General features: G+C 42.6%; 1 protein-coding gene across 6 annotated transcripts in view; it reads left to right on the top strand.

The window, feature by feature from the left end:
- The window catches only part of INO80 (INO80 complex ATPase subunit), a 195,538-nt gene that overhangs the window by 75,527 nt on the left and 103,490 nt on the right, over positions 1 to 16,521 (top strand). For all 6 annotated transcript variants that reach the window (XM_068133886.2, XM_068133863.2, XM_078767152.1 and 3 more), the window contains exons 10-17: positions 2,098 to 2,293; positions 2,623 to 2,690; positions 8,269 to 8,478; positions 8,583 to 8,663; positions 8,799 to 8,894; positions 9,027 to 9,086; positions 12,927 to 13,069; positions 13,189 to 13,273. In XM_068133886.2, the coding sequence (XP_067989987.1) occupies positions 2,098 to 2,293; positions 2,623 to 2,690; positions 8,269 to 8,478; positions 8,583 to 8,663; positions 8,799 to 8,894; positions 9,027 to 9,086; positions 12,927 to 13,069; positions 13,189 to 13,273 (939 nt within the window). The remainder of the gene's footprint in view (positions 1 to 2,097; positions 2,294 to 2,622; positions 2,691 to 8,268; positions 8,479 to 8,582; positions 8,664 to 8,798; positions 8,895 to 9,026; positions 9,087 to 12,926; positions 13,070 to 13,188; positions 13,274 to 16,521) is intronic.

Here is a 16,521-nt window from a genome sequence, read left to right as displayed (position 1 = left end):
CTCCTTTTTTGCTCAGATCGGAGTCACCAAACGTTCTATTCTTTCTACATTGTAAATAGTCGTTGTGGATCCCGTGTCTGTCGACGTACTAAGGGGTGGGGGGGGGGGGGGGTGGGGGGGAGGGTTAAGACCCCGTTTCTCCACAGACACCGGGTCCACGGACCGCCGACCGCGACGAAGATCGCGCCCGGCGGGTTGTGGAGCAACTCCAATCGCCAATTCCCCAACCACGGGCTGAATGGTTATTGACCGTGATCTGAATACCTTTGAGACCACGTGACCGGGTAGACCGGGGATTGAACCCCTCGCGATCCCACACCTAGTTCAATCAGGCGTGCTGAGCGAATCGCGTGGTGTGGGTCGCGTTTTTACACTTCGTTATCTTCGGACCTAATCAAGCAGCCGAATTAGGTTCAAACGATGCCGGGTCAATGGGGAAAAAGACGCACACGAGCAGGTCAAGAGGAAATAAAATGTACACGTCTTTATTCACAAAAAGCACAGAAAAGGGACGAAAGGCAGGCTTATCATAAATCCTTAGCTAACTATTCCCAACACAGGTGCCTGGCACACTTGCACACAGGGGATAAATCACACCGGTTAGACCCGTACCGGGAGGGCGGGCGGACGCTGATTCGGGTGAGGGCAGTTACTGCGCGTAGCGTATGGGTCGATCCGGTAGACAGCACAAAGGAGGATCAGCACGAAGAACGACCAGCATGAAGGAAGATCAGCTCAAAGAACGACCAGCACGAAGGTAGATCAGCAGGAAGGACGCTCAACTTGAAGAACGACCAGCACTGAGGATGACCAGCTCGAAGAACGACCAGCACTGAGTACGACCAGCTCGAAGAACGACCAGCACTGAGGAAGATCAGCACGAAGAATGACCAGCACGAAGGACGATCAGCTCTGCCTTTTATCGGGGGGGGGGGGGGGGAGGGAGTGGGGGAGGATGCCCTTCTGGAAGGTTCCACGCACCGCTACTGGCCGTGCCGGTCACGGGCTGTCATTCAACCAGGCCTCCCGCTGGAAGGTTCCACGTGTTTGCCCACCCACGAACCAACGTCTTCTTCAACAACATGAGGGGTTGGGATCCTGCCTAACTCAACGCATATATGCACCTTTAATTACTACACAATGGAAAGGGAGCTAATCTTTACATTTAATAAGAAATAACTGACTAATGCAGGCTACATGTTGTCATGTAATTAACTAGAAGGGGTTTCTTTTCTTTCTCAACAGTAAAGTAGTACAAACATGAGGAATCATTACTTCTGCCACCGAAGGTAGAGGGAGGTTATGTTTTCACCCCTGTCTGTTTGTTTGTCTGTTTCTTTGTGAACAAGATATCTCAAAAAGTTGTGGACGGATTCGGACGAAATTTGGCAGAGAGGTAGCGTATGTGACACGGACGAAACGATTAGATTTTGGTGAAGATACGGATTCGGATCCGGCTAGTAGAATTTCTAAAGTGATTCTTCACCATTGGGAGATATGGCCAAAAACTATATATAGCACAATATCTCAAAAAGTTGTGGATGGATTTGGACGAAACTTGATGGAGACGCGTGTGTGACAAGGACAATTCGATTCGATTTTGGTGAAGATCTGAATATTGATTCGGATACAAGAATAATTTAATTTCTCAGTGATTCTTCACCATTGAGAGATGGGGCTAAAACCAATACATTGCACGATATCTCAAAAAGTTATGGGCTAGTTATGACTAAACTTCGTGGACGGGTTGGATAGGTGACAAGAACAAGCTGATTAGAGTTTGGTTCAGGTCCGAATCCTGATCCCGCCTATTAGTGGGATACAAAACAAACTGTTCAGCCTGGCGGAGGTATGCTCTCTACCAAGTGCTGTTCTAGTTTTCAGTGTTTTTTCTTGCAAAATAATTTCCATTTGGGTTCCACTTACTCTTCGTATCTCTATTTGATGACACTTGCTAACTTGTCCCTTTTCTTTACTAAAAAACATTTTATTACAGATTTGGATGTGAGAGGAGCATTAGACAATGTGAGATTTTTCTCGTTGAAACGCATCAAATTTGTTTATGCCAAATGGTTGATGTTGTTTTTGTATCCACAGGCAAAGCGCCAGCAGCGGAAGTTGAACTTCCTCATTACACAAACGGAGCTGTATGCGCACTTTATGAGCCGCAAGGCTGTTTACGATGGCCACACTTCCCAGTCAGATATCTTAAGTCAGCTTGAGGACGAGTCACTGACTCAACACCTACCTCTAGGTGGCAGCATTGTTGCAAATCTGGCCCGAGATGACTACGGTAGGACTGCTGAAGTCGCTGAGCCTTTTTTCTCTTATCTTCTTTTTAAATAGTTGGGTTGTTTTCCTCAGAAAATGTTTAAGGCTTGTGGATGTATTGCATATCACTCGGCATTAGAAGACATGGAACTTGTACATTAATCACAAAGACATTATTAATTACTCAATTGTAACTTGAAATCCTAGCATCATCAGTTATATGCTCAGATGGGAATGCCAAACAGACTAGCATGAAACCCTTGTTTTCAAACTTTATTTTAAATACTGACTTGTTTGTTTTTTCTCATACTTGACGGTTTATTTCTGTTGAACCCTTTTCTGTTCTTTCAGATAGTGGATTTTACAAGGCTCAGGCCCTAAAAAATGCACACGCTGCTTTTGAGACTCATCAGAACAAGGTGAGATCTGGGGTCTTGCATTTAAAAGGCTTGTTGCCAAAATTTATTTTTGAAAAGTTTATGAAAAAGGTTAAAAGAAAATGGAGGATCCTTTGAAATGTGCCATTTCACTACTAACACTGCTGCATACAAATTATTGCATACATAAATAAAAGTTTATTCTCGCTTCCAAATCGTTTAAGGCCAAAAACATGACTTCTGCTCTTATGGAATAAAAAAACTCACACACTCCTGGGAAGAATGTGTGACTAGAAATTACGTGTACAGGTACGAATACCTATGCTGAGTTTTGCGTTGTTGTCAGGGCGGAAGAGCATGGGGAGGGAGAAGGGTGGGAATTGGTTTTCCCTTTGTATGTTGTAGAATATCGTTCCATTGTTCTATGTTTCATGAAAAAAAAAATGGAATTGGACTACGAAATTGTACATCAAGCTTATTGTGAGAGCACAAACTGACAAAATAGTCATTTCAAGTTTATATTTCAGGGTTATATGTGGATTATATGACAGTCACGCTGCCCGTGGTTTGGGACAAAAAGATCTCCACATCCGCCATGTTGATGTGGCGCGAATCCGTTTCAGGACACTCATCCTCGGCAAAGCTGCCAACGAGATTGGACGACAAGTCTGTCTGTGATCCTCTTTTAAATTGTTTTAGCACAGACCCAATATGCCCATCTAAATGGTTAATAAGGCCATTCTGATAAACGCTATGGAGCCTGCTACTGATGACTACCCAATATTTCATCAAAATGGGGAGTTATTAACAAGGAGGAAAAGGGTGGGGGGAAGAATAACATGGCCGCACAGCAGCAATTACCAACAGTAACAAATGAAGAATTAACAAGTAAAGCTACATTCAAAGTACACCGCCCCCATGCCAAATAAATAAATAACATATCCTCCAGTGCGCGCCATTGCTGGGTGCCCTCGGTGCCTGGCGATGACGCCATGCAGCACATTGAGACTGAATTGGGTAGAACCAGTGTGCAAAAAAGACCATAATGATTTGGTATTGCGTTTATTGAAATTACAGTTGTTGACAAATTGTTCACATTTTCAATGCATAGCAAAATGGCTCACATGTTCACCAGTACAGCACAATAACAGGTATGGGCATACACAGATAACAGGTAACAGCACACAATTTCCAGTGCATTCATAAAGTATGCAGAATCCTTCACTTTTTCACATTTTGTTATGTTGCAGCCTTATGCTGAAATCCTTTAAATTCATTTTTTCCTCATCAATCTACACTCAATACCCCATAATGACAAAGAGAAAACAGGATTTTAGAAAGTTTTGCAAATTTATTAAAAATATAAAACTGAAATATCACATTGACATAAGTATTCAGACCCTCAACTCAGTACTTAGTTGAAGCACCTTTGGCAGTGATTACAGCCTTGAGTCTTCTTGGGTATGACGCGACAGGCTTTGCACACCTGGATTTGGGGATTTTCTGCCATTCTTATCTGCAGATCCTCTCAAGCTCTGTCAGGTTGGATGGGGACCGTCGGTGGACAGCCATTTTCAGGTCTCTCCAGAGATGTGCGATTGGGTTCAAGTCAGGGCTCCAGTTGGGCCACTCAAGGACCTTCACAGAGTTGTCCCGAAGCCACTCCTGCATTGTCTTGGCTGTGTGCTTAGGGTCATTGTCCTGTTGGAAGGTGAACCTTCGGCCCAGTCTGAGGTCCTGAGCGCTCTGTTTCAGGTTTTCATTAGGGATATCTCTGTACTTTGCTCCGTTCATTGTTCCCTCAACTCTGACCCGTCCCCCAGTCCCTGCTGCTGAAAAATACCCCCACAGCATGATGCTGCCACCACCATGCTTCACCGTTGGGATGGTATTCGGCAGGTGATGAGCGGTACCTGGTTTCCTCCAGACATGACGCTTAGATTTGAGGCCAAACAGTTCAATCTTGGTTTCATCAGACCACAGAATCTTGTTTCTCACAGTCCTAGAGTCCTTTAGGTGCTTTTTTGCAAACTCCAAGCAGGCTTTCATGTGTCTTTCACTGAGGTGAGGCTTCCGTCTGGCCACTCTGCCATAAAGCCCAGATCGGTGGAGTGTTGCAGTGATGGTTGTCCTTTTGGAAGTTTCTCCCATCTCCACACAGGATCGCTGGAGCTCAGTCAGAGTGACCATCGGGTTCTTGGTCATCTCTCTTCCCAAGGCCCTTCTCCCCCGATTGCTCAGTTTGGCCGGGCGGCCAGCTCTAGGAAGAGTCCTGGTTGCTCCAAACTTCTTCCATTTAAGAATTATGGAGGCCACTGTGCTCTTGGGAACCTTCAATGCAGCAGAGATTTTTTTGTAGGCTTCTCCAGATCTGTGCCTCGACACAATCCTGTCTCTGAGCTCTGCAGGCAGTTCCTTCGACCTCATGGCTTGTTTTTTGCTCTGATATGCATTGTCAGCTGTGAGACCTTATATAGACAGGTGTGTGCCTTTCCAAATCATGTCCAATCAATTGAATATACCACAGGTGGGCTCCCATAAAGGTGTAGAAACATCTCAAAGATGATCAAGAGAAATGGGAGGCACCTGAGCTAAAATTCAAGTGTCATAGCAAAGGGTATGAATACTTATGTCAATGTGATATTTCCGTTTTTTCTTTTCATTAAATTTGCAAAACTTTCTAAAATCCTGTTTTCTCTTTGTCATTATGGGTTATTGAGTGTAGATTGATGAGGGGAAAAAATGAATTTGAACGATTTCAGCATAAGGCTGCAACATACCAAAATCTGAAAAAAGTGAAGGGGTCTGAATACTTTCTGAATGCACTATATAAGCATAGAAAAATGGTCATAAATAAAAAATACGTAATTAATAAATCGATAATGATTAAGTAATTATTTAATTGATTAATCAAAAAAAGAATTCATCTGGTTTTGCCAAAGCACTTGCTCACTATTGTGCCCAGATTTCAGCTACTTAGCTCAAAGGATGGGTGAGATATTGCCTGGACAAACAAACAAACAAGAAAACAAACTGAGTGAATACTGAGTACGCCCTATCAGCGCGCATCATTGCCGGGCACTGCAGGCATTCGGCACCCGGTAATGACGTCGTGCAGTGCCTGGAGATGGAATAGGGAAGGGTAGTGTACAACATAACCTCTAGTGCCATTGCCGGGGCGCCTTCGTGCCCAGAGATGCCGCTGTGCAGCACATTGAGAAAAAATTGGGAGGGAGCGGTCCACAATATAACCAATGCGCCCTCGGAACTATGATGGCCTTAGCACACACGCAACTTTGTATCATGCACTCAGGAAAACATGGGACAGAGAAAAGGCGAGACAGACAGAGAGAGAGAAACCTGTTCCACACTGGAAAAATTATGTTACCAAGCTAAGGGTCCTCGTTTGGGTGTGCTTGGACTGGCTTGGGGGTCCCTTCGTCACGCCTTGCTTTCCCCAGCCACTTTTTCTGTGTGCCAGCTCTGCAATTGACCACTACTTGTGCCATGCAGCCAAACCATGAACCGCCATGCACCCAATGAACCATGAAGGACTAGGCAGAAGCCACGATGAAGCAGGCAGGAACCCCAAATAAGAGAAGAGTAAGGGCTGAGAGTGTGCTGTGTCTTGTGCTTTGTATTGCCTCCCACGGGGGCAATTCTGTATTCTGTCTTCTGTCTGTGTCTTTCTGTCTGTATGTTCTGTCTTTCTGTCTTCTACTGACTCCTCTCCTGCCTTGCTCCCCCAGCTCTCTCTGTGCTCTGTCCCCCAAATATTCCTACAGGTCGCACAAGATCTGCCAGCAAACCTCTTATGGTTAAACTGCCAAAATCTCGGCTCTGCTCACCTTCACTCTTTCATTCCACATTTCTCTCACCTCTGGAACAAACTCCCCCACTCCCTTCAATCCCACTCCTCCCTCCAGGTCTTTAAAACAGCTGTTCACCACCATCTCTTATCTTCCCCCATCCAAAACCTTGATCTTTTCTACCCCCGCTAATTCACCCCAGATCCACTTTTTTGAAATTCCAACTTCTTTCCTGGAAGTCCTTGCAGTGTCCATATGTTTTATACCTCTCCGACCTTCCCCCAAGCCCTCTCCCTCCCACATTTCTCTCGATGTCCCTGCTCTCAAATGTTGTGTTTGTGTCCTTCCCCCTCTCTCCCCATCTTGTCTACCGCTCCCCATATTTTGTGTCTTATGTGTCGATTTGACTTTTTGTGTGATTAATGTTAGCTCTTTCATGAGCCTCGATCTTGTATACAAAAAATAATAATAATAATAATAATAATAATAATAATTGGACCTCCCACCGTGGGCGTGTAGACCAATGGGCATGTTTGCTGGCTGTGCTTATTGGCTAGCAAACTGGGGAAATTCCACACTACAAACTGTCTGATGGCTTTCAGCCCACCAGTTGTCCATATGGCACATCTCGTGTCCTCGTGCTGACCCAACGAATGCGCTCGTGGACCTTGCAGAGTTGCTGTATACTATCGATGAATGTTATACAACAACAAATAAAATTGGGGGGGTTCAAGAATGTAGGGAGGGGGGGCAGCAATATTTAACCTCATTACTCTATTTTTGTATTTTTTTTGTATTTTTTGTATTTCTTCTACTTTCATCAAATTTGATTTGATTTCAGCAAGTTTTTATGCCTGTGCTGTCTTGTGTTTTTGGGTTGTCCATCCTTCCGTCGGTCCGTGATAGGTTTTCAATACCACAATAACTTAAGAATGGCTGAGGCGATCGAAGTCAAACTCGGTACAAGTATGTATAATGCTGTAAAGATAAACTGATTCCATTATGGGTTAAAGAGGTCAAAGGTCAGATGTCCCATCAGGTAAAAATTATGTTACCAAGCTAACTTGTGAACCAGTGATGGGATTTTGACCAAAGATTGTACAAGTACATACATATTATGATGCAAACATAAACTGATTAGATTTTTAGGGTCAGAGGTCATGTCAGGTATAAATATGATACTTGAGAACAGCTGAAGAGGTGTAAATCAAACTTGGTACAATTGTGTATCGTGATGTAATATTGTGGGCAGAGGCTTGTCGGTCGACGTCGAAGAGTGCCATTCTAGTTCTACTGTCTATTCTTATTGCTCCCTCTGCTCTCTCAAGCCTTTTACCCTCCCCAGCAACTCCACGATGCACGTGTTCTTCCAATAACCCCCACTTCCAAAGTGCAGCCTCAAAGTGCCGAATGCCTCAACTCTCTTGTTCCTCGCTTTTCCCATCTGTCAAACCACCTTCCATAAACTGTTCTGTCTCACACTCTTCCCTCCAGGGCTCCAAGCAGGCAGTGCACCTCCATCTCATCATCCCCGATTCCGACCCATGAACTTTATTATCCCTATTAAACCTTGATGATTTCTCTGTCTCTCTCTTTTCTGTTTACGCTACATTTAGCAAATTGAGCCATGTAATTATGTTCATTCCATTGTTTGTTTTTTTTGTTTTTTTAAAAGCTTTTATTTTTCTTTAGTTAGCTTAGAGTAAACACTTTTTACTAGGAGAGAAACCTGCCTTACGGAACCAATTGGCATGTGTATGTTAACATAGACTGCATTTGTGTACCTCTATGCTGTTTTGTTCACATTTTAGACACTTCAGTTTGACCAAGAGGTGATTGAAAGCCGACAGGTGGCAGGGATTAAAACGGAGCAGCTGGACACTGGATTTGGTGAGAGCTATAGCCTCGCCAACCCATCTATTCGTGCTGGTGAAGACATACCCCAGCCAGCCAGCTTTTGCGGAAAACTCAAGGCCTACCAACTGAAGGGCATGAACTGGCTTGCAAATCTATATGAACAGGTGCATTGATAAAAGGGACACGGGTTGGAAGAAAGTTGTGCGTTGAGATTGGGCTGGAATATTGCATTGTACTTTTCATCTCAATATAACATTTGTCTCACTAGGGTATTAATGGCATCCTCGCAGACGAAATGGGGTTAGGAAAGACCGTACAGAGTATCGCCCTGCTTGCACATTTGGCAGAGGTATGTTTGTAGGGTCTGCCACACCATGAATAGTTTTGTATGTTTTTGAAAGATCTATGATCATGTGTCTCTTCTGTATTGATAGTCATATGTGCATTGAGAATGTCTTTTGAGAACGTATTTTTCCTTCTCCAGAGGGAGAATATCTGGGGCCCTTTCCTGATCATTTCTCCTGCTTCCACACTCAACAATTGGCATCAGGAATTTACTCGCTTTGTGCCAGGTTTCAAGGTATGTAGTAACCTCTGCTGTGCATATGTGCGTGTGTGTACCCATGCTCTGAAAATATACCTATGTTTGAGAGATTTGTCCTGATTCTACAAATCGATTGTAAAACGTGCTTCTCCTTTTCTTTTCACACAGGTTTTGCCTTACTGGGGCAATCCACATGACAGAAAGGTCATTCGCAAGTTCTGGAGTCAGGTGAGCACCAACAACATATTCTGACTCTAATGCAAGTGTGCTTCACGGTGGTATCTGTGGCATTGATCTATTGGCATCAGGAATGTCAATTAAAAATGTTTTACGAGCGTTAATTCGGTTAGAGTTAAGACAGGATTGCTTTTCTTGTTCTGTTAGTTTTACAGTACTGTATTTAATTGTGCGTTATCTCATCTCATCACATCTCATTTTTATTGGTTCGACATATGCAGTTTAGCTGGACTCGGCCAACTTTAATACAATAACTGCGTGTTACCCCTTCCAATAAAGCACTCTATATAATGATGGACATATTTAAATTAATGGTTTTTCTAACATCCTTTAATTATGCGCATGATATCTGATCTAATCCTTTTACAAAAATTGTAGAGTCTTGCTCCACAAGACTGATTGATGCGTTCATACGCACTGATTATACAAGTCATCTATCTATAATTCCAGTAATCTCTGTACGTTTGTACGTTTGTACGTTTGTCTGTCTGTGACCGCTGTTTCTCGACAACCACGGGTCCGATATACTTTTAACTTGCCAGGTATATTGCTGGGGACCCGAGGATGTGCCTTTTCAAGGTTTCATATTAATCGGACAATTACTTACCGAGCTATGTCCAAAAAACGATTCAACCAATCAGAGAGCAGCGAACGATCGCGTGTGCCGGCGTTGCGAATGGACCAAACCATTCCATGTAAATAGAGGGGGGGGTTCTGTGGTCGTTGCGAATGGACGAAACCATTTCATGTAAATAGAGGGGGGGGATTGTCACTGTACTCGCAAGCCGTTCGCCGTTCGCTTTGGCGTTGCGAATGGACCAAACCATTTCATGTAAATAGAGGGGGGGGATATAATTTTAGATAGATATATAGTACGGGCATATATATAGTACGGGCATGCCCTAGTCAATTCAAATACAGGACTATAGAGACCATTGTGACCAATCGGGCACGAAATGGAAAAGAGGGGAAGCTTGCGGGCTCAATGAAGTGTGATGATCTTAGAGTGAATGCAAAGATGTCGAGCGAATGGTGAAGAGATATCGGAGAGAGTGGAGAGACTTGAAGTCGGAGTTTAGTATTGGTGTTGAGAGTGTGTTGAAAAGAGAAAAAAGGGTCACTGTTTGTCACTGAATGCTGGACGTCACCAGAGCAACAAACCTGCCTGCCATGCCAGTGACGCCATCTGTTTCATTATCTCCATTAATTTTATTTTCTGCCCCGCTCAATTTTTTTTTGTTTGATAACTTACAAATTCTACCTGCCCTTTGTTGTCACCATGTCCTTAGAGTTTCTGTCCTTGTGTATGTTTTTTTATTTTATTATTATTATTGTGGTTCCATGTTTATTTTATTGCCACATTCTTTTTCTTTTCTTTTTTTTAACGAATAAACCGTTTGCAATCTTTATATTGAAGATATATCCTCTTCCCGCTGCCAGGCTAATTAAAAAGTTAGGAAATGTCTTGGTTCTTCATTTTTTATGCCTCCGCTGATGAAGTCGCTGGAGTCATTATGTTTTCGGGTTGTCAGTCTGATCGACCGATATAGGTTTTTCGGTCGCCATGTAATGTCTGATCGACCGATATAGTCTGATCACACGTCCGTGATATGTTTTTGTTTCTGTGATAACTTGAGACGGCTGAAGTGATATAAGTTAAACTTGTTACAAGTATGTATAATGATGTGAAGATGAACTGATTCGATTAGTAAAAGGTTGCTGTACATCTATTCCACCACTCTGTCTGAACCTCCTTCCGGTATCTGCACTTGTGCTTTAGCGACATACAGTCACATGAAAAAATAAGTACACCCCATGTAAAGTTTTGACTTTTTCAACATATTTCAACATACAGCTATTTGATCTTCATTTCAACAATATTGATAGATAAAGGTGATATTGTAGGAGTTGCGGATAACGAGAGGTTAAGAAATTCTTGACTTGTTCAAGGCTCCTTTATTTCTACAGAACTCAAACCCGACCGGAACTCATGTCTTTTTATATCGCCCATGACTTCCGCCCGATCCTCTTACAGGGGCGTGGTTCCAACACCCGAGCGCACGCCACGCCCATACCGTCAATAGACCCACTGGTCCCGTGCTAGTGAATTATGCCTCCATGGGGTATCCCCCACAATATAATATAACAAATATCATGAAACATTTACATTTTGTAGTCTATTGTATAATTTAAATAAACATAAATGCAAATTTAGCATGTGGAAAAAGTAAGTACACCCCTACATTGATCACTACTTCAAATACCTAAAATTAGAATCAGGTGCACCAGCTCAGGTGCAAATGATTAGAACATCGTTAGAGAGGATCTTGGAGGAACCTGTCTTATTTAAACCTGAAGCATTTAGTTTGGTTTGCTCTTTGTTGTTGAAGTGTGCGGTGTTCCCATGCCTAGATCAAAAGAGTTCTCTGAGGCCTTCAGAAAGAAGGTTATAGATGCCTACGAGTCTGGGAAGGGATTTAAAAAGATCTCCAAACAATTTGAAATCAATCATTCGACTGTCCAGAAGATCATCTACAAGTGGAGGAGATTCCAAACAACTACCAACTTGTTCAGGCCAGGCCGCCCCAACAAGTTCAGCCCGAGAGCAGATCACAAGATGCTGAAAGAAGTCTCTAAGAACCCCGTAATGTCATCACGGGACCGACAGGTAGCTCTTGCCACTGTTGATGTCAAAGTGCACGAGTCTACCATTAGAAAGAGTCTGCACAAATTTGATCTGCATGGGAGGTGTGCCAGGAGGAAACCTTTGCTGTTCAGAAAGAACATCAGGGCAAGACTAAAGTTTGCCAATGAACACCTAGGCAAAGACCATCACTTCTGGAACAATGTGCTCTGGACAGATGAGTCAAAGGTAGAGCTATTTGGCCACAGTACCAGAAGACATGTTTGGCAAAAACCAAATACAGCATTTGACCACAAGATCCTGATACCAACTGTAAAGCATGGTGGTGGAAATATTATGGTTTGGGGCAGCTTTGCTGCATCAGGGCCTGGGCAGCTCACCATCATATAATCCACTATTAATTCTTCATTGTACCAGAGGGTGCTTGAGGATGTGAGGCCATCTGTCTGAAAGTTGAAGCTCAACCGAAGGTGGACCTTGCAACATGACAATGACCCTAAACATTCCAGTAAATCCACCAAGGAATGGCTGAAAAGAAATAAATGGAGGGTTCTGGAATGGCCAAGTCAAAGTCCGGATCTAAATCCCATCGAGATGTTGTGGGGGGATTTGAAACTAGCTGTGCATGCAAGAAACCCCTCAAGCATCGCACAGCTGAAAGAATTCTGCATGGAGGAGTGGGCAAAAATTTCTCCCAGTCGATGTCAGGGACTGGTCGACAGTTGTAAGAAACGCCTCCTTGAGGTTGTTTCTGCCAAAGGGGGCAATACCACCTATTAGAGCCAAGGGTGTACTTACTTTTTCCACATGCGAAATTTGCATTTATGTTTATTTAAATTATACAATGGACCACAAAATGTAAATGTTTCATGATATTTGGTATATTATATCACCTTTATCTATCAATATTGTTGAAATGAAGATCAAATAGCTGTATGTTGAAATATGTTGAAAAAGTCAAAACTTTACATGGTGTGTACTTAATTTTTCACGTGACTTTCAGATTTCATGTGGTGAGCAAAGACTTCATGTGGGCAGTGGCATATTGGTCGATGTCACGATGTCGGATTATGTCTAGTTTATCTTGATTGCTACGAACTGTTTCATTGCAAATTTTAAGAGTATATAAAACAAATTTGTAGATCTTGGTGCAAGGGTTGGTATTTTGTGCTCACCTGTGTAAGCAGAAAACCCTTTTCACCCTGGATGCACCCTTTCACGTGGTTATCACAAGCTACCAGCTGGTCGTACAGGATGTGCGATACTTTCAGCGCATAAAGTGGCAATACATGATATTGGACGAGGCTCAGGCCCTGAAGAGCAGCAATAGGTAAGAAATTGATAATATTGTAGCCATCTTCTGGGTTATTTGTTTGTGCGGAGGATTTTCTTTCCACTTTTGTTCCATTGCACTGAATTTCCCTTGTGTGCTTTTATGCAATTTTTCAGTGTGCGCTGGAAGATTTTGTTGCAGTTCCACTGTAGAAATCGCTTGCTTCTGACTGGAACTCCCATTCAAAACACCATGGCAGAAGTGAGTACCCACAGAGATAGTCAGTTGTGCTTTCGAGTTTCTCATCAAATTAACTATTCAATTTCAAGATGATAACTTCATTTTTTGTTTTTTTGTGTTTACTTTATTATTTGTCTTTACTTTACCTGATAGGGTGTCAGATAGGCACGCAACTCTGTCTGTGCCATACCGACTAGTGAGTCGTACGATATTCCTCAATTTCCACAGAATTATCAATGTTAATGCAAAAAACAAAGTGTGAATTGATATCACATTAAATGCTTACATAGTTGTCAGAAATCATTTTCAGTGATTCAGTTCATTTGTCGCACTTCCAGAGGTTTTTGGGTTTATTTTGTTCTCCCCCTGATGAAGGGTGGCGTGAAATATAAATTGCAGAAGTGGTCAGTGTAGTATTTTCTCAGCCAGCTCATTTTCTCTGGACAGTGTGCTGCTATGAACAAATTCATATGAGAGGTCTTAAAGTTGATCGGTGACGTATGCAACTTGAATGGTCCTCGGTAGAGCACATACATCTGCCAGGCTGAACAGTTTACATTTTGTATCCCACTGATAGGCCATATCTGGATTCGGACCTGAACCAAAATGTAATCGGCTTGTTCTTGTCACCTACCCAACTCATCCACCGAGTTTTGTCATAAGCCATCCACAACTTTGAAATATTGTGCTCCATATCGTTATTGGCCCTATCTCGCAATGGTGACTAATCACTTCAAAAAATTATCTTTTCCGGATCTTCACCAAAATTGAATCGATTTGGCCTTGCCCACCAAGTTTCGTCCGACTTCAAGATCGCCTGAATTCAACGATCCACGCCCAACCTGTCCACCAAGTTTCGTCCGAATTTAACCACAACTTTTTGAAATACCCTGCTCACAGGCAGACATCACACAAAGAAACGAGAACTGCAATTGTCTGAGCACATACCTCGGCCAGGCTCAACAGTTTACATTTAGTATCCCACTGATAGGCTGGGTCTAGATCCGGACCTGAACCAAAATCTAAATGGCTTCCTTTTGATACCAAAACAACTCTGCCCAACTTTGACAAAAGGAAGCAAGTTACAAAAACACTTTTGGCTACTTCCTTTTGTTATTGTAAATCATTCATGTGCTGGTACCTGCTTTCCTTTTGACATGGCAGTTAAAGCTTGGTGTTGTCCCTGGTGTTGGCTTAGCGGTTAGGGTGCCGGCTTGGGATCCTAGGGTCCTGGGTTCGAATCCCGGTCGATCGCTGAATTAACGCCAGGGGGGTTGACTCAGCCTGTCATCCTTCCGAGGTCGGCAAATTGAGTACCAGCTTGCTGGGATGAATGATCCCGGTGTGTACCCCGGTTTAGAATAGGCACACTGTATCCCTGCACATCGTAAGAGGTGACTAAGGGTTGGCGTCAGGAAGGGCATCCGGCCATAAAAACATTGCCTCAAACAGGGAACCATGATTGTCATGGGGCCTGCAAGGCTAACCCCCGCTTCAGCGGGGAAAATGGCCTTAAAACGATCATTCATTCATTCATTCAGTTAAAGCTAAAACAAGAACCATATTTGAAAAATCTGTGTGCCAGTGGATGCCGCTTGCTTCTGTGATGTGATTTGACTACTTATTACTTAACTCATTTTTCTCAGGTATGTCACTTGCTTCCTGTTCTCAAGTTGGGCAGTACACATCCACCTAGTTTTGTCATAACTCATCCACAACTTTTTGAAATATCATGCCATATATTGTTTTTGGCCCCATCTCTCAATGGTGAAGAATTGCTGAAAAATTTATTTTATAAATTCTCATATTCGGATCTTAACCAAATCAAATTAATTCTTCCCTCTCCCACACCCAACCTCTCCACCAAATTTCAGACAGCGACAAACAAACATACAGGGTTGAAAACATAAAGGTGGCGGAGGTAACTAGAACGGCACTCGGTAGAGCACATACCTCCGCCAAGCTGAACAGTTTACGTTTTATATCCCACTTATCGAGTGGATCTGCATCTGGACCTGAACCAAAATCTAATTGGCTTGTTCTTGTCTCACACTCTACTCATCTGACAAGTTTTGTCCGAATCCGTCCATCAATGTTTGAGATATCCTGCCCACAGATAGACAAACGGGTGAAAACATAACCTTGGTGGTGGAGGTAATAGCAGAAACATATTTTTGTGAAGCATGTTAATGCTTTTTTGCTTGCACAACACAAGTCCATTTGATGATATTTCCACCAGTTTTTTCATTGATGCTTGGTTTTAATTACGATTGAGCTCATCTATCATGCAAATCATTTGAAGAAAATCAGTTACAATTGTGTGAAAATCAGTTACAAAATAAGTTACAATTTCATGCTTAGGCATGGTGTTTTGCTTTTGTTTTTGTTTTTTTCCTTGGCACTCATATGCGTTTCCGCTGCATTATGTAAAATGAGACTAACTGTTTTCCTCCATGTTTGAAACAAAATGATTTGTTCATCATTTTTTTATTTACACACAATTTGTCACTTCTGATTCCGCCCATTGCTTTATTTAATCGGTGTCTTTGTTATGTAAGTGCAACTGTATAAACAAAACAACCATGCATGATTGAAATAGATAATAAGTGGAAATATGTCATTGGGCCTTTGGGTTGTAAATTGTACAACCCTTTCTTTTGACATGATATCTCAAAATGATTAGTATGTCCAGCAGAGTACCCGCCCTACAGGCCGAAGAGTACCCATCTCTTGTTAACGCCCTCTGTCTTGCATTGTGACAGTGAATCCAATCGATCCTCACATTGCTGTGCCGATTCTTGTCGAAGCCTTTCCTGTCTTGCATTCTGACAAATGGAATCCAATCTTTTTCTTGGTGTGCTGTGTTTGGCTTCTTTTTTTTTGGCATTGTGATGCACTAGTTTGAATTGCAATTTAATTTTAGCTGCAAACAATATATTTTCCCAAAATCCATTTTCTCTTCATTATTTTTCGAGAAGATTGTCATGGGGACCGCAAGGCTAACCCCCGCTCTAGCAGGGAAAATGGCCTTAAAATGCATGTTGTTGTGTTGTATATTTTTCTGGGAATTCCAGCCAAAGTATTCAATATTTCAAAGATCTGAATAGCACTCCACCCCCACTAATGAAACTACTTTCTTGCAACTAGTGCCCCTCTTGTGCCCCTCATTGAGAGCACCCCTCGTGTTCCCTGCTGAGAGCGCCCTTCAAAATTTATTTTGTATCTCAATAACCACAAATACATAATTATCAATACTAAAACGGCATTCG

Source organism: Myxine glutinosa, chromosome 1, assembly GCF_964187855.1.
Source record: "Myxine glutinosa chromosome 1, kmMyxGlut1.1, whole genome shotgun sequence".
NCBI classification, from domain to species: Eukaryota; Metazoa; Chordata; class Myxini; order Myxiniformes; family Myxinidae; genus Myxine; species Myxine glutinosa.
Note: the sequence above shows the minus strand (reverse complement) of the source record. Positions and strands in the feature narration are given on the sequence as shown.